This window comes from Pygocentrus nattereri, chromosome 15, assembly GCF_015220715.1.
Source record: "Pygocentrus nattereri isolate fPygNat1 chromosome 15, fPygNat1.pri, whole genome shotgun sequence".
In the NCBI taxonomy this organism is placed as follows: domain Eukaryota; kingdom Metazoa; phylum Chordata; class Actinopteri; order Characiformes; family Serrasalmidae; genus Pygocentrus; species Pygocentrus nattereri.
The window spans coordinates 2798035-2825185 of NC_051225.1; the positions used below are offsets into that span (position 1 = coordinate 2798035).

Sequence of the window (27151 nt, forward strand, 5' to 3'; positions counted from 1 at the left end):
TAAGCGTGGCTTCCAGAATTTTAACTGTTCTTGGACGCTGCCGCCTCGTTCTCACGTGACCGTGTTCTTTCAAAATCTCTTCAAACACGGACGAGTGGTTTCTAATTTTGGTACAGAAACATCAGCCTAAATGTTTGAGTCTCAGGAGCGTGAAACTATGACGAATGCGGAGCTGGACTGATGTAAAACTCACATGAATTCCGATCTGGCTGTTCAGACGGAGTCGCATTACCGAGACGTACCGGATTTGAATATCGCATATGACAGCGTCTCAAACTGGAACTGAAAATGTCAGATTCAGTGTGTTCTTGCTGTGTCACATACGAGGAAAAAGATCAGATTTGGGCCACTTTTACCAGCTTAGTGAACGTTTCCATAGTAACTGTGAACTTTTTAACACAAATGTGGATGTTTTTCTTTGTTGGTTTGCAGTATCTAAGCATATTAATGTGTGTGGTCATTGTGTTACAGTGCAGCAGAACACAGTATGGTCACTAAATCATGAACGTGTTCCAGCCAATCATGTGACCACACAACAGTGTTTAATGCAGAAACCTTTCAGCTCTGAAAGCAGGCTTTGTTTACGTGTTTGCTCATTTCTGCTAGCACCCTTCTTCCAGTGTTAGGTTAGCACCAGTTAACAGTGGGGAAAATGACCAATATTTCAAATATGACCTCACATTAAAGCTCAAAACAGACATTCGACTAACACTTTGCTGCTGTTGGAACGAAATCTCCAAAGGGTTTTCTTTGGGGACTATTTTGCCTCAAAACACCCTGCATATTATGCCTCCCTCCACCATGAATAGATTTTAGGCCAAAATCTTCTCAAAACCTACGTAAATCAGCGTCGCAGTCATAAGACAGCGAATTCATAACCAGTTCATGCAGGAACTTTCTGTGAGGGACCTTTCAGAGGTGGACGTCTGGTTCCCATCACCACCACTGTGAGCGGTTCTGACTGCAGGAATGGAGAGTTTCACACCAAAGCGCTCTGAACGACCATTTCATTATGCAGGTGTTTTTAAAAACTGGAGGGATTCCCTTTTGGTAACTTACTGCAAACCGACAAAGAGAACGTTCGTTTTGCAATAAAACATTTTAATAGACGAAGTGTCCCCAAACTTTTGACAGGCAGAGTACTCCCACTGTAGGTCTCAAACCCCGTTAAAAATACCGGTAGATCACAAACACACAGCTACCACACAGCTGCAGATCATCTTAGACTCATCACTGCAGAAGACAAAACAAGCACAAAATGACACGTCATAATAATAAAAAAAAAAACATGATAACGAAAATCAAAGTCAATAAAAAGATTAAAAATCCACCAAAGTATAATTCGCCTCTATGCGAGTGCTAGAAAACGTTGAGTGAGATGAGCGCCTGTGACCTCCCAGAACTTAAAAACGTGCCAAATATAACACAAATCTTCCAAATATGCAATACAGCAAACATACACACGTGTTTTCAGACACTTCAGAGAAAGATATGATTACGCTTTGTGGCCGAACGCGGCGAGAACGTTCAGCAGCAAACGTGGTGGTTTTTTTTTCATTTAGTGGTTTTAAAAAACAAAGGGGTATTTTTAACTTTCCACTCATGGCAAAAAATTCAGGAAGAAATACAGAAAACAGTATTAATAAAGTCGACAACTGACAAATGAACGTTACGCTTTATCTTCAGTATAAGATCCTGTTTGAGGATTTCGGGAAATGTATGATGCACTAATATAATCCGCATGTAAATAAACACAGTCCTGAATTTACCCCCGTGTCCTGAACATGAACAGGAGGGCTGAGCTGCTGCTTCCTGGAAGGTTCTGAGTTGGTGGAGCTTTGAGCTGCTTCTGCTCAGAAACGGTGAAGTTTATCTGGATCCTCTGAAGCCATCTGAGAAAAATCCTGGAAAATGTCCTGATATGTTTCATCTCCTGAGAAGAAGAAAAAAAATAAGGAGAAAAGAGGAGAAGAAGAAGAAGAAAAGAAGGAGGAGGACAAAATAGAAGAGGAGTAGAAAAGAAGAAAGAGGAGGAGACAGAGGATAAGAAAGAAGGAGGAGGTAGAAAATGGGACAAGAAGAAGAAGAGGGGGTTGTAGAAGGGGAAGATGGTAAAGAAGGAGGAGAAGAAGGGGGAGGTGGAGAAAATGAGGGATTAGAAGAAGAAGAAAATAGAGGAGAAGGTGGAGGATAAAGAAAAGGAGGATAAAAAGATAAGATGAAGGAAGTGAAGAAGATAAGGGATGAGAAAAAGAAGAATGATGAAAAGGAGTAAAAGGAGGAAAAGAAGGAGAAGATGAAAGAGGAGGAGACGAAGGAGAAGGTGAAAGAGGAGGAGAAGGTGAAAGAGAAGAAGGAGAAGGTGAAAGAGGAGGAGAAGGAGAAGGTGAAAGAGGAGAATGAGAAGGGGAAGGTGAAAGAGGAGGAGGAGGAGAAGGTGAAAGAGGAGAATGAGAAGGAGAAGGTGAAAGAGAAGGAGATAGAGAAGAGGATGAGAAGAAGGAGAAGGTGAAAGAGGAGGAGAAGGTGAAAGAGGAGGAGAAGAAGGAGAAGGTGAAAGAGGAGAAAGAAGGTGAAAGAGGAGGAGAAGAAGAAGGTCAAAGAGGAGGAGGAGAAGGAGAAGGTGAAAGAGTAGGAGAAGGTGAAAGAAGAGAATGAGAAAGTGAAAGAGGAGGAGGAGAAGGTGAAAGAGGAGGAGAAGAAGGAGAAGGTGAAAGAGGAGGAGCAGAAGGAGAAGGTGAAAGAGGAAGAGAAGGAGAAGGTGAAAGAGGAGAAGGAGAAGGTGAAAGAGGAGGAGAAGAAGGAGAAGGTGAAAGAGGAGAAGGAGAAGGTGAAAGAGGAGGAGAAGAAGGAGAAGGTAAAAGAGGAGAAGGAGAAGGTGAAAGAGGAGAAGGAGAAAGAGGAGGAGAAGAAGGAGAAGGTGAAAGAGGAGAAAGAAGGTGAAAGAGGAGGAGAAGAAGAAGGTCAAAGAGGAGGAGGAGAAGGAGAAGGTGAAAGAGTAGGAGAAGGTGAAAGAGGAGAATGAGAAAGTGAAAGAGGAGGAGGAGAAGGTGAAAGAGGAGGAGAAGAAGGAGAAGGTGAAAGAGGAGGAGCAGAAGGAGAAGGTGAAAGAGGAGGAGAAGGTGAAAGAGGAGGAGCAGAAGGAGAAGGTGAAGAAAACGACACAGTTAACAATCACAGGTGAAACAATCCACAGAGCAAAATGTGTAAAACTCCTCTAACGGCAGTTTGTCTGCAGGCGCTTTGGGGTCCAGGCTTTGATCCTGAGCGCGTGGAGCAGAGAAGGGATGGAAGAAGGTGAGGACACAGCCGTACCTGTGCAGGCGGCCAAGCAGCAGCGAGAGGAGAGAAAAGAGAACCTCTTTGAAGAGAAGAGAGGAGCACAAAGCCGAGTCCAGAAATAAACAGATTTATTCATTTTAAATCTCACCTCCATCGCTTTAACAGAGTGAAGGACTCTTACATTCCGCATCAGCGCAGCCACAAACTCAGACGAGGAAGATTAAAGCAGAGTCACAGTCAAATCAGAGTTTACAGAAGGACAGCAGGAGTTGGTGTCAGCCCAGAGTGACAGAGCGGAGAGCAAGAAAAACCACAGTCTCTGTAACGAGGAGCTTACAGTGTGCGCAACGCAGCAAATACCCTGCTGATCAAATCAATCAGCAATCAGAATGACTGCGTTTAACTAATTAAAACCCAGTTCACTGCAGATAAATGCAGAAATGGACTATTATGATGCCACAGCTCTACAACTTCACACTTTAACTAACTACTAGAAAGTGGCTACATTTTTTTCCCTCATTCTCCCCAATTTAGTCTCCATTCTCTCCAATTTAGTCTCTTAGTATCTCCAGTTCCACCCACTAGTTAGGACTCCCCCAGTCTCCATACCACCAAAAGTAGCACTGGCTTCGTCCGAGACCCGTGAATCTCAAAGCTGTGAAGTTCAAACTGTTCAAATAGTTGCTCCTGCACCCATAAAGTGCATCACACGTCTAATAACAAGCCTTCTGAGATTCAGCCACGTGTGCCAGAACTTAGTGCACTGTGTAGGAAGTTTGAGATCCAGCCACTGACGCTGTATTTATCTGTACCTTGCAATTCAACTCAGTCAAATGGAGCAAAGTCGTCATAGACGGATGCCGGTGCCACAAACGTGGACTTGTTTGCCTCCGTGTTGGAGCGGCGTTTGTGACTGTGTGGTTTTGGGTGCGACTTTGTTCACGAGGCGGCTCGGACTGAGAGACGAGCGACCAGTCAGAAATCCATCCGATCGTCCGGCTGCTCAGTCGGAGCCAAACCGGGCATCGTTTTCCTCTCTCAAACTTTCAGGCTCAAACTCATTTAACCAGGAAATAAATTCTGTCTAGCTCATGTTTCCAACAAACAGGAGGTAAAAGACTCCTTATCCTTCTGCTTCAGCCTCAAACTCTGACTCATCAGTTAGAAATAATGACCGTCGCGAAAGTCCAAAAAATTCTAACTTGCCGAGAAAGTCGTCTGGTTGTCCGACCGCTCAATCGGAGCTCGTTTGGGCAGTTAACGGGGCATCGTTTCCCCTCTCACACTGCACGGCAAATGACGGCTGATGAAGCCACAGTCACACAGTGTATGCCTGGCTTAAGAGAACTGACCACAGCCTGACTGAGCATCACATCCTGTTAAAAATATCGGTAAGAACTGGAAAGCGGTGTGATGGTCTACTGGTACAGACAGTATCGCCCAGCCCTAAACAAAAGCCTAATATGTACTATTCTGATGGCTATAATGTCAGATGAGCAGAGTAAAACATCTGACCTCTCTACTTCGCTCCAAGCTGAGACTGTGGTTTTATGACATTCAGGAAAGGCGACATCACATTTAGGCTAGTGTGTCAGAATCCAGGCAAAGCGTTAAAGAAAGCAGCAGTGAAGTAGTGAGGAAAAGCCCAGCAACCCCTGAAACATAAGAGGTTTAGAAAGAAAGAAAAAACAGAAAGAGGCAAAAGGACAGCTGCTCCAAATATTCCCAGTGTGTAACATCTCAGAACTTCGCTCTAGTTCGCCCTCTTGTGGTGAAAACCAGCACTACAACTTAATCACCTGGTTTCTTCAGTCAGAAACAGAAACGCTACGATCTGTTTGGCAGTCGCCTTCTTGTGCAAAGTGAACCGACAAGACATTTGTTTATATCGATATGATGCGTATACATTTAACTGTCATTTAAATAGTCTCTGATATAGATAAATATACTCATATATACACATTTTTCACAAAATGCAAAGTATAACTCTATATATATTTCATCACTTAAAAAAATCAATTTAAAAAAATAAGTAAGTTTCAAATAACAATATCTGAGGTGCACAAGACACCATTTAACGGTCAAATGAGTACAATCTTGTAAAAAAACATTTTTTTAAAATGTTTACATGGGTTAAAAATTCAGTCAAATTGCAAATAAAAGGTAGTACAAATCATAAAATGCATTTTTTATGGTGCTAAAACCATAGAAATAGAGAACTACAGCTACGAGGAAATAAGAACTTCTTAGGATGTTTCAAATATATAAAATAAGTACATTTCAAGTGTAGATGCGCCTCCGTCCAAGTACACGACTTTAAATAACAATGCATATAAGGAATGTATACCTCCAACAATGATTATACTGATATTACTGATCTACTGACGTGATTCGGCTACAATAAACAGCTTCTGCGTCAAAAACCGAGTAAGAAACACAGTTCTACACTAACTATAGTGCTGCTCTGTCCTCCTGCACTGAGCTGTTCTCACCCATGTGCCCCCATCAGACTGAATTACTACTGTCAGTGAATGATAATCAATAAACTTACAGAGAAGATCATAAAAACACATGCAACAGCCATTTATCCAGTTACTGGACAATCTTAAAGCAATACGACAGTAACTTTCTGTTTCATGAGTTATTTTTATGTTTTTAGGTTTTTATGTCCTCCTGTCCTTCAGGCAGCCGGCGATGTAGCTAAAAGTCAGACTGAATAGAAAATATAACTACAAACGGTGTAACTACGCACGCCGCTGCTGTCGGGAGAAAACCTCGTATGTCCATTTTTCTTGTTTTCCAGTTTTTGGCGTAATTTGAAAACGCCTGTTATTCTTTACATTGTGTGCAAATTTCATGATGAATGGACCAAAAGAAACGGCCCAAGATGACTCGGAAAGACGTCTGGTTCCATTGACTTCCATTAAAAGTAAAGTAGGTTTTTTCCCTCTCCTGTAAAGTTACTATTTTGGAGATACGAGGTTTTCTTCCGACAGCAGCGATACATTTTCAAGTTGGATGCGATTTTCAGTCCTGAGATCAAGACTCAGGTTTATTCCCACATGTAAAGAATGCTTCTTTTATATTAGTTTGTCTTGCAAACAACATTTTTAAGCAAAAAAATTAATAAATAAATACAGTCATGAACAGGACCACCGCGGCCCTATCTGGACTAAGCGGTTAACGATGATGATGATGATGATGAACAGGACTGTAACTCGATGGGACCAGCTGACCGAGAGCATTATAAGAGCCACAACACTTGACACTTAAATCTGGCCTTAAAACGTTCCTGTTTGAGCTGCTTTCAGCCACTGTTAGTGTTTCTGGACCCTTTTCCTCTCTAATGGCACTTTTTAATTTAACTTTTAACTTTGAAGTAGATTTTTAATTATCCCAATTAATTTCTCATTTGATTTTTAATTGGATGATTTTCTCTTATGAATCGGTTTTAATCGTGTAAACTGTATTTTCTCATTTGTAAAGCGCTTTGAGTGACAGCAGAGCATGAAAGGTGCTCTATAAATGAACCTGCCTTGCCTGTAAGCCACTCATCAGTCGTGCTTTATCGTTATTCTGATTAAAGTTATAAGTGCTTAGTGAACTGAACGAGCTCACTCACGATGCAGCCAACATTAAAGCCTTGTGCTTGTTTTATGCAGTGATGGGAAACGCCGTAGCACACGCAGAGCTGGTTCTACACGCAGGGATGTGCACGTGATCTGGTGGGAAGACTTAAAGAAGCATCTTTCTTTCTTTCGGGCTGGAACCGGGCTTGTCGGGTTCATGAGGTTTACTAAAAGAGATGCTTATTACCAACAATCTACAGACACTGAGTCGGTGGTGGCGGCCAATTTAGCAGGTTATCAATCAAGAACTTCCACGCAAATACACAAGAACCTGGGAACGACTTAAGAATTAACATATGATCAAATATAAACTGTTTAGCTCAGGTTTCCAAAAAATAGGAGGTAAAAGGGTCCTTATTCTTTTTTTTCAGGCTTAAACTGTGACTCATTAGTTAGAAATAATGACTGTCAAAAATGATTATAATCCTTATTATTATTATTATTTTCCAAAAATTCTTATTTGCAGAGAAAGTTTGTATTTTCTTCAGCACAATAAGCAAATATTTCACTTGTTGCATATTAAATAAGTAATTCATTTTGACTCAATACATCAGAAATTTGAGAAAATAAGATTATTTTGAGCTTCTGTCTCAAACCACGTGTTCACTTTTCGGCTGGAGGGACGAGCTGAACTCGAGTTCTGTGCTCAGTGTGTTTGGAAGCGGATTTAAAATCCCTGTGGTTTCACCGGGTCCATCCTGCTCGGTTGGGAACGGTGTGATTTTCAACCCGTGGTGAAAACAATCAAACGCGTCTCTTTGACACGCGCAGCATTAAAGACTTTGACTTCTCCCACATGCAGAAAGTTACAAGAAATGTTAGTGACGCTGGAATTACAGACAAAAGCAGTTTGTGCTTTTAACAACCGTCAAATCTTTTTCAGATAAAACCTGCTCTCAATAAAATATTATATAAAAATATTCGGTTTAACAAAATTAGTTGCTTCCTTGATTAAATTAATAATAAATAAACAGAGTTTTTCAGCAATATTAGCACCAAAAATAAGCTGTCACAGGGTTAAACAGCACAGTCAGCGCAGTCGGTCCTCATTAACTAGCCTTGGTAAACATTTATTATTATTATATTTATTATTATAATAATCTCCTCCCAATATTCTGCACCGTGAGAAGGAAGCTACTACAAATGTGGATGCAATGAGACAAAAGAGCGGTGATCAACAGCTACGTCACATTTTAGACAGAGGAAAGCAGTAATAATAATAATAATAATAATAATAATAATAATGATTATTATTGTAATATAGTAATCAATTATAATATTTTTTAAAGTATGGACTTTTTGGGGCAAAATTAAATTATAGGACTTTTTTTTTCACATTTACTTGAATTTTTACATGAATGAATAAACACACAAATAAAAAATAAATGAGTGTACTGTGTAAACAGTTCCTACGGTCACACTTGTTTACATGTATTTCTTTAAAGATAATCCTTACCAAGTCTTACCAAAATAACTCAAATTAAACGTTTTTCACATTTCTCCACTATTTGTCCGCAGCCTTGAGTTTCAATAGGTCATTAGGCTATTTCACCAGGATTCAAACTGAACTGATTCATAGTGAAATCTGAAATCTGATGCACTGAATCATTTGCTAGTGACTCCAAATCTGAATCAAACTGAATCAAATGCTGCCCTAGCAGGCAGGAACTTGCCTGGCTGGCTGCCTGAAGGAGGAAAAGTCTAATAATAACCCCACTGAGTGTTCGACAGGCATTAGTCAGTAAGAAAGGACCATAATTCACCGTAATTAAAGTGGCGCGCTGCTTCAACACCAGCAGGGCACCTCCTTTAACACCTAACGGCACAAGGGACTGTGCAGATTCACAGCGAGTCTTTCTGAGCGCGTTAAAAGGCTTTGGTGAGGGTGAGCGGCGCGGGCTGAATGCTAGGACTCCCCAAGCTGTATGCTAATAAACTCCTCTATGCACTTCCTGTACTGCATCTCAGTAGGGCTGTTAGAGGAGTATTGACCTGTCGGGTTATACGGCCCCTCCAGCTCCCGCATCTCTTCGTTCATCTTCGCCAGCCGCAGCCTGTAAACAGAGAAGAGATAAACGAGGTTTATTTACACTTACATCACATAAACGATGCAGAAACGCCTGAGAGCGGACAAATGAACTGTAACCTTGTTTTTGTAGCTGCTATTCACAAAATCATGTTATAACCTGAGATTAATTACAGTATCTTAATGAAGAAATCATGTGGACTGTCCATCTCATCAGCTCCACTTACTGTATAGCTGCACTCTGTAGTTCTACAGTTACAGACTGTAGTCCATCTGTTTCTCTGATACTCTGTTACCCCCATCAGTGTCGCTGCTGGACTGAGAATAGTCCAGCAGTCAACAGCGTCCTGTGGGCAGAGTCCTGTGACCACTGATGAAGGACTAGAGGATGACCAACACAAACTGTGCAGCAGCAGATGAGCTGTCGTCTCTGACTTTACATCTACAAGGTGGACCGACAAGGTAGGAGTGTCTAATAGAGTGGACAGTGAGTGGACACAGTGTTTAAAAACTCCAGGAGCACTGCTGTGCCTGATCCACTCAGACCAGCACAACACACACTAACACACCACCACCACGTCAGTGTTACTGCAGTGCTGAGAATGATCCACCACCCAAACAGTACCTGCTCTGTGAGGGTCCATGGGGGTCCTGACCACTGAAGAACCTGGTACCAGAGTATCAGAGAAACAGATGGACTACAGTCTGTAACTGTAGAACTACAGAGTGCAGCTATACGGTCAGTGGAGCTGATAAAGTGGACAGTGAGTGTAGAAACGAGGAGGTGGTCAGAATGTTGTGCCTGACTTTACTGATTTTTAATAAATCTGTATCTTCAATTAATGGAATGATCCCTTAAGAGCTGCATTTCGTGTTTACTCGCATTGACTTGTATTAAAATTAGCTGGATGATCTGAAACATTTAAACGCAAGTAATAACATGGGGGCAAATACTTTTTCACGGCACTGTAACTAAGCAATGTTTGCAAAGTAACTCTGCACTCCTGAGGGTTATAAGGAAGCAGGGCTGTTGCGTTAACAGCCACAAATATCTGGTCTATGTGATCAAACCACAGACTCCTGCTTTAAAGTGAACTAAGGCAGATTTCTGCTATAACGTGTGCTGGAATTATGATTTCATGTAACACCAAAAATGTTTAGACGTGACCGACTGCAGCGAAACTCACAGCGTTACGATGTCCGCGTTAGCCGCCTCTACAGCGATGGACAGCGGCGTTTTGTCCTCGATGTCCGACACGTTCTGATTGGCTCCGCGCTTCAGGAATAAACACACTTGCCTGCAGCAGAACAGCAATTTCCATAAAAGGTCACTGCACATCCAGAGAAACATCAACTACAGTTCATTACTCAGGGCTTCGGAACAGGACCGAGCACAATGAGACTCATTAGCATTAACAAATTCCATGCAATTAAAAAAAAAAAAAGGGGGGTCTAGATAGAACCAGAAAGGGTTCTTCCATTGTTATGATGTCAAGCTTGCCACAATAGAAGAGCCCATTTTGGTGCTACATAGAACCCTTATCAAAAATATTCCGCATAGAACCCTACATACAACACATTCTGTACCACAGAACCTTTGAAGAACCATCTTTTTTAATAAGGTAAATGGGTTTTAAACTGACCCTGTGTGGCCGAGGATGGTGGCGTGGTGTAGTGGTCCGCGGCCTTGGCTGTCCTGCTGGTTTACGTTGGCCGAATTCTGGAGCAAAAACTCACAGGTGACCAGAGAGCCCTGAAACAGAGGCAGGTCAGTTAAGGAAGAACTTGCAAAATAAAGAAAACAAAAATGAAAACCTACGTGGAGTCAAGATTTACTGCGACCAGCCAAATCTTCAGTGAGCGACGAAATACAGCGATGGTTGCAGCAGCGAGACACAGAATTACACATAATCGCTGATGTCGGATAAAAACCTTGAATCTCCGATACAGTAACTTTACAGGAGAAGGGAAAAACTACTTTACTTTTAATGGAAGTCAATGGAACCAGAATGTTTTCCAGGTCATTTTGGGTCGTTTCTTTTGGTCCATTCATTGTGAAATTTACACACAATGTAAAGAACAACACGCATTTTCAAACTAAAAAACGAAAAAAAATTAGATTTTAGATTAGATTAAATTTTTTTCCGACAGCAGCGAAATATTACGCAGAAATAAAAAATAGAAATAAAAATCATACACCTTCAAAGAGGGGGGCAATTATTTATTATCACCCCCCCCAATTCTTCAGTGATACGAAGCTGAAGTCAGAGATTCTCCAGATTCTCGCTCGAATTTTTCCAGTTCCACCTTAAATGATGCAGCAGCTACATTCTGGCACTTCAGGCGTCAGAACTGCTGGACTATTTAAGGTGGAACGGGAAAGTTAGCCAGCTAGCTGCTGAGACATTAGCGTACTATTAGTGATTTTTTATGCTTGTTATGAAGAAAAACGACCAAAATCCACTGAACCCACATTAAACTGAAATAATACAGGGTTTATCATAATCTTTAACGGAGAAAATGCTTATATTTGTCTGTTTCTTTGGTCTCTTGTTCTCCATCTTACCAGTTTTTCTTTTTTTTCTCATAACATCGTTTGGCGTGTCTCTGAAAAACCTCCGTTTGGAGGGCCATGTAGCCCCAACACTTCACCCCACCCCTCTATCTCAACAAGAATTGGGTGTGAACGCGCAAAACAGTGGGCTAAGGGGTAAGCGGTAGGGGCGAGGGGTGAAACGCGACTGGGCCGAAGTGCGTTCACCATCATTCCAAGACAGTTTGTCATTTCTTGGAGAAAGCTTACAGATCGATTCAGATCAATACAGAATCAAACCAACCAAATCATAAACCAGCTGAGGTCGGGTAAAGCTGGTTGTGATCCAGGTAGATCCAGCAGATCTGTAGGTGATCAGGGTTTCTTCTGTTGTGAATGTGGTAGTAATTTTTAATTAGATCTTCCTCTGTGCACAAAGTCTGATCATTCGCATTCAAAATTTAGCCAAGGAGACACAAATACTGACACCAATTAAGGCCGTCATAATTCCTTGATTGAAAAATTGATCGCTAAGACTGCTATTCGACAGCCATGCTCAGCATCCTGATTCTCCACAAGGGGGAGCTCAAATCGCTTGTGTGTGCATCGCATGAAGAGATCCACACCAGCAGGATCACAGAAATGCATGAATGTTTGTAGCTACTAATTTCATGTATATGAATTAAAATTAAAGGTTTGTTGCTCTAAACTGACTATGAGATTGATTAACTAAATATCTGAATAACTGTATATTAATCACTGAGAGCTCTAACATGGAAAAAATACAAGGCCCTCTACTCACCCCATGCACAGCCATGATCAGTGGTGTCCTCTTCTCCTCTTCCGTGTTGATCCAGTTGACCTCCGCTCCGTGGGCCAAAGCTTCAGCCATGTTGGGCAGGCTGCGGGTGAAAGCTGCCCAGTACAGCTGCAGGCCGGGCGAGTATTCCTTCGGCTCGCAGAACACCACCAGCTCCTTACTGCTGCACGGAGGCAACTGCAGCTCTGCTACTTCTGCAGAAAACACAATGAGGGGCTTTATTCACTCTGAGAAATACGTAACACCTCTGAAGGCACAGTTGCGGTGAAAAAAACTGTACACACTTAAGATTTTTCCTTATTTATACTATTTTTTTTAGAACGACAATGGCTGTGTTTACACGCAAAGATCTGAATCAGATCAGATCAAATAGATTCAGATTACAGGTTAAGACTGAGGTGTTTATTCTCACTGTACTCAACAATCTGATAGAAAATTTTTGTGTACATGAGCACTGCAAGTAGTTATTCGATCCAATACGTGGAAAAACACTTAGAGTAGACGTTACCATGACAGCAAACTCAGAGATGAGCAGCAGTGAGCAGTGCTTGTGTTTTTAACTGCTTTAAAATGACGTCAGACTCAGGAAAACGTCCTTCACCCCTAACCCTAACCCTTATTAAAGAAGGCCGAGAGGAAGACGTCGTGCTCTGAGACACATAAGCTGGACGTCCGTCCCACCGCCGTCTTTTAAAGATCAGAGCATGAACTTACATTACAATAACATTACACACATGCAGAACGGGCATAAACTTTCCGATAGGGAATGTAATCGGATACAGGCGTTTACACGGATATTATTCTTCTGTTTAACGGATTATTTACAGGATTACCCACCTCGTTAATTTGGACAGAAACTGTATTCTGAATAGCTTCAATCTGATTAGTCTATTCCGATTGAGCTATTAGTCGGATTATTAACAGACTATCAGGCTGCATGTAAACGTGGCTACTGATGAATTCAGCTGTAACAGTATTAAAGATAAGGGCTATTACAGACTGATGGAAATGTAAGCCTGTTTGGTCCAGTAGTAAGTGGTATGATCGCTGATGACAGAGGATTCAGGTGGCCGACCTGCATCGTTTAGACTGTTGGTGGACGGACTAGCGGCCAGTATCTCTCGGCTGCCCTCAGTGCTGTTCGGGATGCCGCTGTCTGCACTCTTTACTGTTGAAAACACAAACAAGATCATCTTACTGACCGTCTGACAGAAAACCATAATAACAAACACACACATTTAACGCTGACCAAGCGGCAAAAGAATGACAATGAATGAGCATTTCACTACAGTTCAACAGGAAACACCACAGAAATAAGTTACAAGTTAATATCATCACCGTCTTATGAAAATGCCCAACATCTTTTCTTTCTTTTTTCCTCTTTTTAATGCCGTTTGAAAACGAAAGCCTATTCCCACAAATCATAGGAGAAAAATGCCTATACACTGTCCTTCTCTGACGTAATGACATTTTCTTTAAATAGTGACTTAGTATCATGAAAAACAACTTATTTTCTCAGAATATTGACTAACCATCTTGAAAAAATGCAGTATTTATTACGATTTTTATGTATTAAGATTGAGGTTCTGACATACGCAGTAAAATGTGTAATACTGTAATAATAAGCTATTCAATTTCAATAAAGCAATAATTATCAACATAAGTCATTACTCTGAGAAAATAAGTAACTCTTTTGAGAAAACAAGTCGTTAATGTGAAGCAAGCCAAACTTTAGATTAAATAAGTCATTATTTTGAGATATAGTGTCATTATGTCATAATGCAGGAAATGCAGCAAGTGGAATATGAGATTATTTCTTCTCTACCCTGGTGAGAGTGAGCTTCCACAGAAAACAGCATTTCGCATTTATAGTGTGTCCAGAAACCTTGTTTCTACGCTCACTGTCCACTTTATCAGCTCCACTTACTGTATAGCTGGTCTCTGTAGTTCTACAGTTACAGACTGTAGTCCATCTGTTTCTCTGATGCTCTGTTACCCTGTTCTTCAGTGGTCAGGAACCCCATGGACCCTCACAGAGCAGGTGCTATTTGGGTGGTGGGTCATTCTCAGCACTGTAGTAACACTGACGTGACCTGTGACCACTGATGAAGGACTAGAGGATGACCAACACAAACTGAGCAGCAGCAGATGAGCTGTCTTCTCTGACTTTACATCTACAAGGTGGACCGACAAGGTAGGAGTGTCTAATGGAGTGGACAGTGAGTGGACACCGTGCTTAAAACCTCCAGCAGCACTGTGTCTGATCCACTCGTACCACCACAACACACACTAACATACCACCACCACGTCAGTGTCACTACAGTGCTGAGAATGACCCACCACCCAAATAGAACCTGCTCTGTGAGGGTCCAGGGGGGTCCTGACCACTGAGGAACAGGGTAACAGAGTATCAGAGAAACAGATGGACTACAGTCTGTAACTGTAGAACTACAGAGTGCAGCTATACAGTAAGTGGAGCTGATAAAGTGGACAGTGAGTGTAGAAACAAGGAGGTGGTCATGATGTCACGCCTGATTGGTGTATATTAAAAGATGCTAACTTTAGTATAAATATAAACAATTTAGTCTAGCATTATTCCAAAATAACTACATTAGCCTTTGGCCGATTAGATCACAGTAAGAGGTGAAACTGGATAAACTAGATTTTTGCCAAACTATTTTTTTAAGAACTGTTTTTCGTATGAAGTTTCAACATTTCAACATGAGATTTTCTTATTACAGTGAAGAAAAAAAATCCCCAGCACCTAAAAAGTGAAGCCCCCTGAGAACGAGACGTGTTAGACAGATGACTGGGTGACGAAGCTCAGGTGAAAGAGAGCAGAAGGAGCAGGAAGAGCGCCGGGGTGATGAGTTCAGTAGGGAAACACACAGCTGTACTTACTACTGCGCCTGGCTGAGGTGTCAAAGTAGGAGAAGAGAGAGTCTAACTCATCAGCACAGAAGAGCGACTCGCGGCGGGCTCCTTCAAGACCACTCGCAGCTACGCAAAGGCCGGGGGTCAGAGGCCCAGGAGAAAAGGGCAGACATTGGAGGCCAGAAGGTTGGAGCAGGAGGGGATGGTTAATCATGAAGCAGAGAGCAGGTCAGGAGACAGAGCAAATACAGCCAGAGGATAAAGAACGTCAGGCTATCAAAAGTTTGGGGACACCTCGCTTTTTTCTAAATGACTGTAATACAGATGTTTGTGTGGCTGGCGACCTGTCCAGGGTGTATCCCGCCTTCCGCCAGAAGACTGTTGAGATAGGCTCCAGCACCCCCCCGCGACCCTGACGGAGAAGCGGCTTAGAAAATGGATGGATGGACGGATGGATGGGTTGTAAAAACGTACCATATTAAAGCCTAAGCAGGTCCACTTAGAGCTAAACAATATCGCACATGTATGTGGGTCCTACATAAACATAAACCTCCATTTATGTGTCCCTATCATTTACAGATTACAACATGTTGGGGTTACAATTTATTTATATTTTAAAACAAAACAAGTTATTTTAACAATTTCACCTTCTTCAGCCGTCAATTTATCAATATTGGTTTATAAATCAATCATATAGAATTCCAATCACCACAGAAGAGCTCGTCCCCACAGTCATGTGTGAAGAATGAGGATATATTTTGAGGGGGGGAAAAAAAAAAAACACTTTTCTGCAATTTTAACTGCAATAATCTCTACAGGACTATGAAATATATAAATTAAATGACATATAGAAAACAAAGGCCACATAAATATATAATAAAAAGTCCCCAGGCGTCGTGTCACTGGTGTTACTGCGTCTCTTATTTTGAAATAAAAGTCACGCCGATGACGTCACTCGACCTCCTTTGACCTGTTTTCTGAGGATCTATGGAGAAAAGCTCATGGTGAGTCCACTGTGTCTCTCAGTTCTCAGAGATCTTCTCATTCAGCTCATGATCTCATATGAAGCTTCTAGCTGACGTCACCGGTGTGACCGACTTTATTCTGAGGTCACTGTGAAAATATAGAAATGGATTAAATTCCGTATTTTAGTGGACGTTCCCTGATGGACAGCGTGTGGTTTGATGTTCTGTGAAATGCTTCGCTCATTAAAAACGTCTCTGGTGTTTCCTTTATTATGTGGAACACCAGTGAGGATCGGTAACACCAGTGACTCCTATGGAGAGACAGGACAGTGGACGCTTCTGTAGAATGACCCAATATTAGGGACAGAGCTAGCTTGGGAATAAAGACCCAATCCCATTTCACCCCTCGGCCCTTCCACTGACCCTTAGCCCTCTGTTTCGCTTGTTCACGTCTAGGGGTGAGGTGTCCCAATTTTTGTAGAGATAGAGGGGTAGGGTGAAGCGTTACGGCCACATGACCCTCCAAACAGAGAGATATGAGGAAAAAAGAAAAACCGGTAAGATGGCTGCGCGAACGACCAAAGAAACCCACAAATGTGAGAATTTACTCTGTTAAAAAATTACAATAATCATAGTTTTATCTCAATTTAATGTCGTTTCAGTGAATTATGGTGGTTTCCTAATAGCTGGCTAATGTCTTGATAGCTAGCTGGCTAACTTTCCCGTTCCACCTTAAATAGTCCAGCAGTTCCGATCCCTGAATCTCCAGAATGTAGCCGCTGCTCCATTTAAGGTGGAACGGGAAAATTCAAGCAAGAATCTGGAGAATCTCTGACTTCAGCTTCACATCACTGAAAAATTAGTGGGGGGTGATAATAAATAACTGCCCCCCTCTTTGAAGGCGTATGATCCCTAAATGTAACTAAAGCCCAGCAGTGAGGAGCTGAACTTTCCCCTCCTCTGCTGTCCCTGCAGACGGGCAGGGTCGCCTACAGAGCGGCGCTAGTAGCCGTTAATGAAGCGATGTTTTGTTTTTTTTAATTTGAGGATCCCATTTCGTAGGGCAAGAATTCAACCTCAGTTCCAAGGGGTTAGGGTGACACTCGAAAACAAGGGGTAGGGGTAAAAGGAAGACTGGACTGGGCCAAAGTCTAAGGCCATGTCCACATTCTCCCCTTGTTGTGATGTCGGCACTAATCAGCACTCAAACCTCAGGTGTTTAAAGCACCTCTACACTACAGGAGGCTCCATATGAGAGTGTAATCACACCTAATCATGCTGTCCTTACGGTGAAGGACCTGTGGGGTTTACCTTACTAAAAAATAACAAGGAAGGTGTCCTCAAACTTTCTACAGTGTAAAAACCAGAGTCACACTAGAGTGGAAGTTCAGAGAAGACAGAATCAAGCAGACAGAGCAGAAAAGTGGCCAAAGCTGTGGTGCAGTTTCAAACAGTACTTTAGTTTGGTGATTTAAAACGTCCCCCCAGCCGTGGCCGACCCACCTGATGCACCGGACTCTGGGCGGGCTTTGGGCGTTGAGGGCGGAGCTCTGGGTGGTTCGGAGCAGTCGCTGAGGCGTTTCTCTTGTTTACTCAAACTAACCACCTTCAGCCTCAACTCTTCATCTGACGGCCTTCTGACGAACCGCCGGTCAACGTACTTCGCCTTAATGTACGACTCGACTTCCTGCCTGCAGCACAGAAAGAGACGCAGCCGTTTTGCAGAACAGTTAAAAGTCTAAGAGGAAAACAATGTCGCTCAGGTAAATACCTGGATCAGTGTGCCAACAGCAGCCGGGTATGCTGGGTTTTCATATAGACATCATATGGCAAGTATTAGAACATATGGCTGCTGTCAGAACAAAACCTCGTATCTCTATTTTTGTCATTTTTCATTTTTTTGACATAATCTGAAAACGCCTGTTGCTCTTTACATTGTGTGTAAATTTCATGACGAATGGACCAAAAGTATTTGGGCCAAAATGACTTGGAAAAAAATCTGGTTCCATCGACTTTTCCCTTCCCCTGTAAAGCTATCATTTTGGAGATATGAGGTTTTCTTTCCAACAACAGCGATATAATAATAACACAAGGCTTGATTCTGCGCATGAAATTTCCATATCCTATAGTTATTATCCAGTACCTAGTTTGTCAAATAAATTCTTCATTAAATTAAATCCGGTGCAGCTGATGAAGCCGAACAAATGTAATAGCTTTAGGGCCGAAGACAGGAACCCAACATGCGTTCTAACTGTATTCTTCTAACCTATATATTCATAACGTTGCTGACAAATAGCACATTACTGTTCTGGTTTACTGTTTATTTACTGTTTATTTGCATTTACTTTAATGCTATATAGTGATTTTACTGGCAAAAACACATTTACTGCCCAGATAAACAGTTTCAAACCATTTTCATGCCTATCTTGCTGAGAAATCTGGAACCGAACCTGTTTTCTCCTAACTAGCTCAGAAGATTTGGTTCCAAGTCAATTTTAATGTGTGCTTAATGGTTGTACAGCTGTACGGTTATTGTGGTGGTACAGTGTAGTGGGGAACACCTCTGCTTTCTACACTGTAGACTGGGGTTCAATGCCCCGCCTGGGTAACCACTCTACTCTATACCAATAAGAGTCTTTAGGCTCACTAGAATCCTAACACCACCTTCGCCTACCTGTATAAAAATGATGACACTGCAAATCCCTCTGGATAAGAGCGCCTGCCAAATGCCATAAATGTATTGTATACTATACAGTAATTGACTTCTTAAAAAAAAAAACGCTCATACGATATTAAAGGACAGCCGATGCTTTCAAAGGGAATGAAAAAGGCAGGTGCATGGTTTAGACTTGGCATCCATAATGTATGGGCGAATGTGTACCTGGGGTCTCCCGGTTGTGGTTTTTTAGCTCCTAGCTCCACCCTCCGAGCTTCATAGATCTGATTAATGACTCCGTTTCCCAGCTCACACATCAACTGCGTACAGACAAAAACAATGCACATAAAATAAACACACTAAAATAACTACAGTATGTAGCCACGAAATCAAACAACAGAGTGAGCTCTATCAGTGATTCTCCGTCTGTGGTCAGCGCTGCAGGTCTTTCTTCCTGCTTCAGCTGCTTAGCTCTGTTCTGCATATCGAGTCATGTTTTCAAGTTCTATTAAACCTGTGGTGGAGACGTTCTTTGAACAGAGACTATACACCGATCAGGCGTAACGTTCTGACCACCTCCTTGTTTCTACACTAGTGTCCACTTTATCAGCTCCACTTACTGTATAGCTGCACTCTGTAGTTCTACAGTTACAGACTGTAGTCCATCTGTTTCTCTGATACTCTGTTACCCTGTTCTTCAGTGGTCAGGACCCCCATGGACCCTCACAGAGCAGGTACTGTTTGGGTGGTGGGTCATTCTCAGCACTGCAGTGACACTGACGTGACCTGTGACCACTGATGAAGGACTAGAGGATGACCAACACAAACTGAGCAGCAGCAGATGAGCTGTCGTCTCTGACTTTACATCTACAAGGTGGACCGACAAGGTAGGAGTGTCTAATGGAGTGGACAGTGAGTGGACACAGTGTTTAAAACCTCCAGCAGCACTGCTGTGTCTGATCCACTCATACCACCACAACGCACACTAACACACCACCACCACGTCAGTGTCACTGCAGTGCTGAGAATGACCCACCACCCAAATAGTACCTGCTCTGTGAGGGTCCATGGGGGTCCTGACCACTGAAGAACAGGGTAACAGAGTATCAGAGAAACAGATGGACTACAGTCTGTAACTGTAGAACTACAGAGTGCAGCTATACAGTAAGTGGAGCTGATCAAATGGACAGTGAGTGCAGGTCATAATATTACACCTGATCTGTGTATATATCATGTCTAATGTTCCTCATATCACTGTTGTCTGATTAAAACCTCGTATCTGCACAATAGTGACTTTACAGGAGAAGGAAAAAAACCTACTTTACTTTTAATAGAAGTCAGTGGAACCAGATGTTTTTCTTTTGGTCCATTCATCATGAAATTTACAAACAATGCAAAGAGCAACAAGCATTTTCAAAAGACCGGAAAAACATCAAAAATGGAGATACAAGGTTTTGTTCCTGACAACAGCGATACATTTTGCGTATATTGATATGTTCACTGCTGATCTGCTGCTGCAACTATTTCTCTTTTTTATCACCATTACAACTATTTGTAAAGACTTTAAACACTTCGTTGTAGGTCTATTTAATGTTTTAGGAGTTTTCTGGTCAAAAACTTGTCCGTTATTCTCTTTTAGATGAAAACCTGATTTTTTTTTACCATTTTCTGCCCAAAATGTTTAATGGAAGAGTCAAGCTGAACATTGGCTCATCTAAATGCCCATCTGTCAGCACAGAATCGCTCTCTCCCCTCTCACCTTCAGCAGCTCCGGCTCCCATGTGTCCAGCGTCAGTGACCTCACCTTGGAGAAGTGAACCCCCAAACTCCTAAAGAGAAAGACAAACATATGCAGCGTTAACAGGAGCAGGAACAGCAGCTTACAGGACAGCATTTCAAAAACCTAATGACGCTGACACCTCCCCAGATAAATAACAGCAAGGGTTACAGTCACATACATTATAACAGCAAGCAAACAACAAACATATGACACCATAATGACAAACGGCATAATAAACAGCAGAACGATGAGGCGTTATCACTAATAAAACTCATGATTTTATCATCTTATCTAAAGATAAAGACCTCCTGATGACGTTACAGTTAAATATATATGCACATTGACTGCCCATTTTATCAGCTCCGCTGACCATATAGTTTTACTCTGTAGTTCTACAGTTATGGACTGTAGTCCATCTGTTCACCACCTGTTCTTCAGTGGTCAGGACCCCCATGGACCCTCACAGAGCAGGTACTATTTGGGTGGTGGATCATTCTCAGCTCTGCAGTAACATTGAAATGGTGGTGGTGTGTTAGTGTGTGTTGTGCTGGTCTGAGTGGATCAGGCACAGCAGTACTGCTGGAGTTGTTAAACACCTCCGTGTCGCTGCTGGACTGAGAACAGTCCACCAACCAAAAACATCCAGTCAACAACGTCCTGTGGGCAGCGTCCTGTGACCACTGATGAAGGACTAGAGGATGACCAACACAAACTGTGCAGCAGCAGATGAGCTGTCGTCTCTGACTTTACATCTACAAGGTGGACCGACAAGGTAGGAGGGTCTAATAGAGTGGACAGTGAGTGGACAGTGCTGTATGAACTCCTTAACGAAGAAGATTCAGCTTTGCGCTGCTGTACCTGTGTATGCCGGAGCACTGGATGCAGAGAGTGATGCCCAGGTTGATGCTGGCCCATTTGGGGTCTGGCTGGCCGCAGTCACAGCAGGTGCCGTTCCCTGGGATGGTCATCACCCTCTGCAAGGCGCTCTCTCCTTTCAGAGTCTTCTCCCTGGACTCAGAGCCTGAGTCTAGACTTCCTGTGGACGGTGAGGATTTCCTGTCCAGTTTCTATCAAACACATTAGGCTGTTATCAGACGGACGCCTCTGTGACCTCATTAAGATGTTTTGTCTTTTTAAGATGTCATGGATAGCTGTTAAAGAAAAGCCAAAATCCCCCAGTTTTTCCTCTTAGCCCACTTTTAGTTGATTGGCCAAGTCCTGTTTGGTGTCTTATGTTTGCTTCTGTAGTTTTAACACTGGAGCGAAAAAGGCTAATGTACCTAACAAGTAATGGAAGTTATACAGTATTTAAAACGTTGGGTTTCTGACATAGATATCTATAAAAACAAACAAAACTAGGCTGCATAGCTAAAATTAGTACTAACGGCCTTCTAGATGTCTGAATTTCAACGTTTGGCTGAGCTTCTATTATCTATATGTCCCATCTCGTCCCTTAAGGTTGCCAAATGTTTGCCTTCCTCATGTTCGAAGGTTTAAATGGACTTTTAAACCTTAGAAAATGACGGTCTGTTGGGGATGCCACCTCTCTATCTTCATTGTTTTCACTGTGTTATCTTTGTTTACACTTTCTTGTTAATTGTTTACTGTGTTCATATTCTTTGATTGTAAAGCAGCATTGAGCATATAAACAAAAGTGATGATGATGATGTTGCTAAATTTTGTTCATACTTTCGTCTACAACAGGGGTCGGCAACATGCGGCTCTTTTACTGTCCTGTTGTGGCTCCACAGATTAGATCAGTAGGTAATAATAAAATAATCCTCCTCTACAGTAAAATAAAGCTCTGCTGATCCTTCAACTCAGTTTAACAGTAAATGGTCTTAAACGCTGGAGTTAATGTAGAACTGCTGATTCACCCTTTAACCCTGAAGATCAGCGCAGACGGCTGGTCACCATAGCAACACAGACAACAGTCTCGCCCAGCTAGTAAATAACGAAACGGCAAAGAGAGAGATTTAAGACGGACATCAATAATTTGGAAACGAATGGACTGATTAGTGTTTATAGTCACTCCAGCTGGTTTCCTGATACGTTTAATCTGCAGTGAGAAACTGACAAACACTAAAAAGTCACGAGGCTGAAGTCAGTTTCTCGCTCACCAGCTTCTTGTTCAAATTGTCCCGTTCCACCTTAAATGGCACAGAAGTTACACTCTGGCGCCTCAGACACCTTTTAAGACAGAATGGGAAAATTCGAACAAGGAGCCGGTGAATGAGAAGCTTACAAAGTCGAACACTGAGAGACATTTTACAAGAATCTGTTCTATTTCTGAGGAAAAGTTTCCTGCTGGAGATCCGAGAAAAGCGGCTATAGCTGAGCTGAAGCTTAAAGCAGAGCAAAGTAAGTCCGCGTTTTCCTTTATATTAAGATTTTTTAGTCTACACTAGTATATTAGCACATACAGAGACACATTCACAGCCAATATGGTAAAATGGATATAAAACGTGGCTCCCAAGGTCATTTGATTTTTATTGAAGGGACAAAATGGCTCTTCTTAACATTTGGGTCACCAACCTGCTTTATGTTTACAGATAACTGCATTCTACAATGTCAGAAATCACATAAATAACTTGATAATTGTCAAGGCAGGTTTGTGATGACACCAGTGGTAGTTGGTGGAATTTAAACGTCCATTACTTGTTAGCTACATTGGCACAGCAGCTCCAGCCCTAGAAGACGTCTTATTAATTATTGATTAACTAAATTTGTGGAACAAATTGTTTCATTAGAATTTTTTTTTTATCACAGAAGTTCCCAGTTCAGATAAAATCGAGTTATATTCAAGGTCAGTTCAGTATATCTTTTTAAGAATATATTGAAAATATCTGTATTTTGTTGGTTGCTGGCAAAGACCACCACTATGCTTAAACTGCAGCCCCCTGGGGGCTTAAATCAATAGTAGCAAGTTGCGTCTGATTTTTTTTCCATGTGTCATAAACCACACAATGGAGTCTATTACAGACACTGAACAAGCCCATGCGGTTTGAGGCAAGTGTGTAATGAACCACACATGCTGTTAACAGAGTGCTAATTGGTGGGCTTTAAGTTTCCATCACTTTTACCTCGTACATCATTAGGCGGGAGGGTAAATTGTGTAAATTCGATTTTTTGTTCCTGTCCCTTTAGCTGGCAGGCATAGGTGTAGTGGCCATAGGTATAATAGCAATGGCTGAATTGAATTGAATGGAAGTTTACATTGCTTGTGATTATAAATCAGCAGTAAATCACCTCAGAGTCTTCTGCTCGGTCTCTGAATGCTGTAGCTATGCTGTTCTGCACCGCTCTGATCCACGCCTGCCTCAGCTTCTCTGAATCAGCCTGCATCATACAGCTCCTGCAGAAAAAAACAGCACAGGCACCTCAGTAACCTGCTTCAGATGTATATAAACTATACTGCCAAAAGTATTCGCTCGTCTGGTTTCACACGCATATGAACTTGAGTGACGTCCCGTTCTTAATCCATAGGGTTTAATATGATGTCGGCCCACCCTTTGCAGCTATAACAGCTTCAGCTCTTCTGGGAAGGCTTTCCACAAGGGTTAGGAGTGTTTATGGGAATTTCTGACCGTTCTTCCAGAAGCACATTTGTGAGGTCAGACACTGATGTTGGACGAGAAGGCCTGGCTCACAGTCTCCACTCTAATTCATCCCAAAGGTGTTCTATGGGGTTGAGGTCAGGACTCTGTGCAGACCAGTCAAGTTCTTCCACACCAAACTGGCTCATCCACGTCTTTATGGACCTGCTTTGTGCACTGGTGTGCAGTCATGTTGGAACAGGAAGGGGCCGTCCCCAAACTGTTCCCACAAAGTTGGGAGCGTGAAATTGTCCAAATTCTCTTGGTGCTGAAGCTTTAAGAGCTCCTTTCACTGGACCTAAGTGGCCGAGCCCAACTCCTGAAAACACCCCCACACCATGATCCCCCCTCCACCAAACTTTACACTCGGCACAATGCAGTCAGACAAGTACCATCTCCTGGCAACCGCCAAACCCAGACTCGTCTATTAGATGGCCAGATGGAGAAGCGTGATTGGTCACTCCAGATAACTCGTCTCCACTGCTCTAGAGTCCAGTGGTGGCACTTTATACCACTGACAGTGGACTGTGGAATATTTAGTAGTGAGGAAATTTCACGACTGGACTTGCTGCACAGGTGGCGTCCGATCACGGCACCACGCTGGAATTCTCTGAGCTCCTGAGAGCGACCCATTCTTTCACTAATGTCTGTAGAAGCAGTCTGCAGGCCTAGGGGCTCGGCTTTATACACCTGTGGCCATGGAAGTGACTGGAACACCTGAATTCACTGATTTGGATGGGCGAGTGAACACTTTTCGCAGTATAGTGTATCTCTGTACACTGTTAGAAATGAAGGTTCTGTTCAGGCACATTTTTCATTCATCAAGGTACAAACAGTGTAAATGTTCCCTCAAAGGTTCTACAGTGGTTCTAAGGTCTGATTGTGAACCTTAAATCACTTTTTCCAGGTGAAAAGTTGGTATTTGTTCCTTTTCAGAACCGAATGTTTGGTTCCAAGGAGTGAAAGAGGTTAAGGTAATACTGTGGTTGTAGTGTTGGGAAGGCTGGACTCACTTTGTAGGGGAAACAACCTCGAAGCAGAAGCGGCGCTCAATGTCCTCGCAGTGTTTCACTGTACACAGCCGCAGGTCTTCAACCACCACTGTGGGGTTATCCTGAAGGCCAGAACACAGTCAGATCCACACATACATTACACTGTATCTGCAAAAAGAAAGCTCAGACATTGACTCTGAAAGCCAAATGAAAGCCAGTTTTAATCTACATACTGTTATCAGTCGTTAACTATGCATGTTGGGGTGTTTTTACAGCTTCCCTGGCCGAATTTAAACACTCGGCAGCTACAAAACTCCCCCTGTGTATCTTGTACCATTAAAGATGTTCCAGCCAGAACATGTTCAGCATGAATATTTCATTTCAAGAGGGAACAGACAAGATGCCAACCTTAAACTTCTTCTGGTAGACCAGCTGATTGTTCTGAATCGAGAACCAACGCCTGGAAAGAAAAACACAAAAAAGCGGTCAGGAAAAGGACAAAACTTCAAGCTTCTGAAATACTACTGCATGTTATGATGAATGGCGTTTTCTTTGACAAACAATAAAGAATTTAACCTGAATGAACTAGTAAAGCAATGGAATTGAACAAATTCATGCAATTGCTGGAGCTGCATGGAGGAAAGAGGAATGTGTAAACAACTTCTAAACAACATGTCAAAAACTTTACTGAAAACACAAAATTCTCATTACTCTTTACTGTATTTAAATATTCATTATATATTTGCTCATATCTTATAACTTAGTGTTTTATTCGTTTTATAAACCATCTTCCAGCATGCCTTTATCCTTTAGGACTTTCTTCCTGTGCCTTTAAAACCGCTGTATGTAAATTATCTCTGTTCTGATTGGCTGCCTGTACCCTGTACTGTGCCTTATTCAAAAAGCAGTCCAACATGAAACACTCCCTATAACTTCAGAGTGAATGGGTGGAGCCAAACTGCTGTAGGTTGAATAGATGGATGTAGACAACTGTATTGATTTCCGTGAACACCGAATTCAAACCGGGCTGTTTTTGAAGCTTAGGCTTAATATACGGACTTTGTGGACTAGATCAAATGGTATGTTTTAATACTTTCACGGTGAGTGTGTTTACATGCACTAAATGATCTGAATATAATCTGATTTCAGCAGTTATCTGATTATTCAAATGGCCAAAATATAAATTTACAAATATAAAACACCCTACTCTAATTTCTTAGACTGGAGTAGGCTCTAGAAATCCGATTAAGAAATCTGATAAAGAGGCAGGATTTTAGCTCAGGAATCAGATTTCTCAGTGCTGTGATTTCTCAGTCTAAGCATGTTTGAAAACAGACAGCGTTACCAGAAATAAACGAGCAGCGTCGCTGCGAGACGCAGCAAAACACTTCCGAAGTGACGCTGAAACCGAATACATACTTTATCTTCTAGAGCAGTGGTCACTAATAGGTGGACCGTGGTCCGAGTTCAGACCCAGACGCTGTCCTGGACCTGTAACCGATTTAATTTCAATGGGGTGGTCCTATTTTAATCAGCATAAGTTTTCCAGTCATTATGGTCTCTATTTAGTGGCCATGGAGACTCACAGACCAATCGCACGCCTTGTAAAAATCACACGTGACGCTACTCAGCCAATCAGATCTGTGCATTACGATGAGCTCTGAGACTCGAGTGAGTGACGCCACACAGGGGAGGGACGAGGAGAGAAACAGCAGTCAGAGAGGAAAGTGAGTCAGAGGGAAGTTATTCCACATGACGTGATCTAAAAAGAGGAAACTGACAGTAAATATTGTTGAAATCTGACCGAACTGGACTTTATTTGATCTGATGTTGAGTAAATGTTGTTGAAATCTGACCAAACTGGACTTTATTTGATCTGATGTTCAGTAAATGTTGTTGAAATCTGACCAAACTGGACTTTATTTGATCTGATGTTCAGTAAATGTTGTTGAAATCTGACCGAACTGGACTTTATTTGATCTGATATTCAGCTGTCGA

At 42.1% G+C, this 27151-nt stretch overlaps 1 protein-coding gene across 6 annotated transcripts in view; it reads right to left on the minus strand.

Annotated features, from left to right (window-relative positions):
• Window positions 1–1080: 1080 nt before the first annotated feature.
• Window positions 1081–27151, minus strand: part of LOC108430250 (arf-GAP with coiled-coil, ANK repeat and PH domain-containing protein 2) — an 88092-nt gene continuing 62021 nt past the window's right edge. For 2 of the 6 annotated variants that reach the window (XM_017702619.2, XM_017702617.2), the window contains 13 exons: window positions 25562–25613; window positions 25175–25275; window positions 23815–23920; window positions 21424–21632; window positions 20545–20614; window positions 19011–19105; window positions 17633–17820; window positions 15192–15290; window positions 13366–13458; window positions 12273–12484; window positions 10581–10690; window positions 10125–10235; window positions 6167–8965 (listed from right to left, as the gene is read on the minus strand). In XM_017702619.2, coding sequence (XP_017558108.1) covers window positions 8818–8965; window positions 10125–10235; window positions 10581–10690; window positions 12273–12484; window positions 13366–13458; window positions 15192–15290; window positions 17633–17820; window positions 19011–19105; window positions 20545–20614; window positions 21424–21632; window positions 23815–23920; window positions 25175–25275; window positions 25562–25613 — 1594 coding nt within the window. In that variant the 3' untranslated portion in view covers window positions 6167–8817. Of the gene's footprint in view, window positions 1934–6166; window positions 8966–10124; window positions 10236–10580; window positions 10691–12272; window positions 12485–13365; window positions 13459–15191; window positions 15291–17632; window positions 17821–19010; window positions 19106–20544; window positions 20615–21423; window positions 21633–23814; window positions 23921–25174; window positions 25276–25561; window positions 25614–27151 lie in introns of those variants that run through there. The other 4 variants (XM_017702621.2, XM_017702620.2, XM_017702618.2 and 1 more) reach the window with 3 other exon arrangements.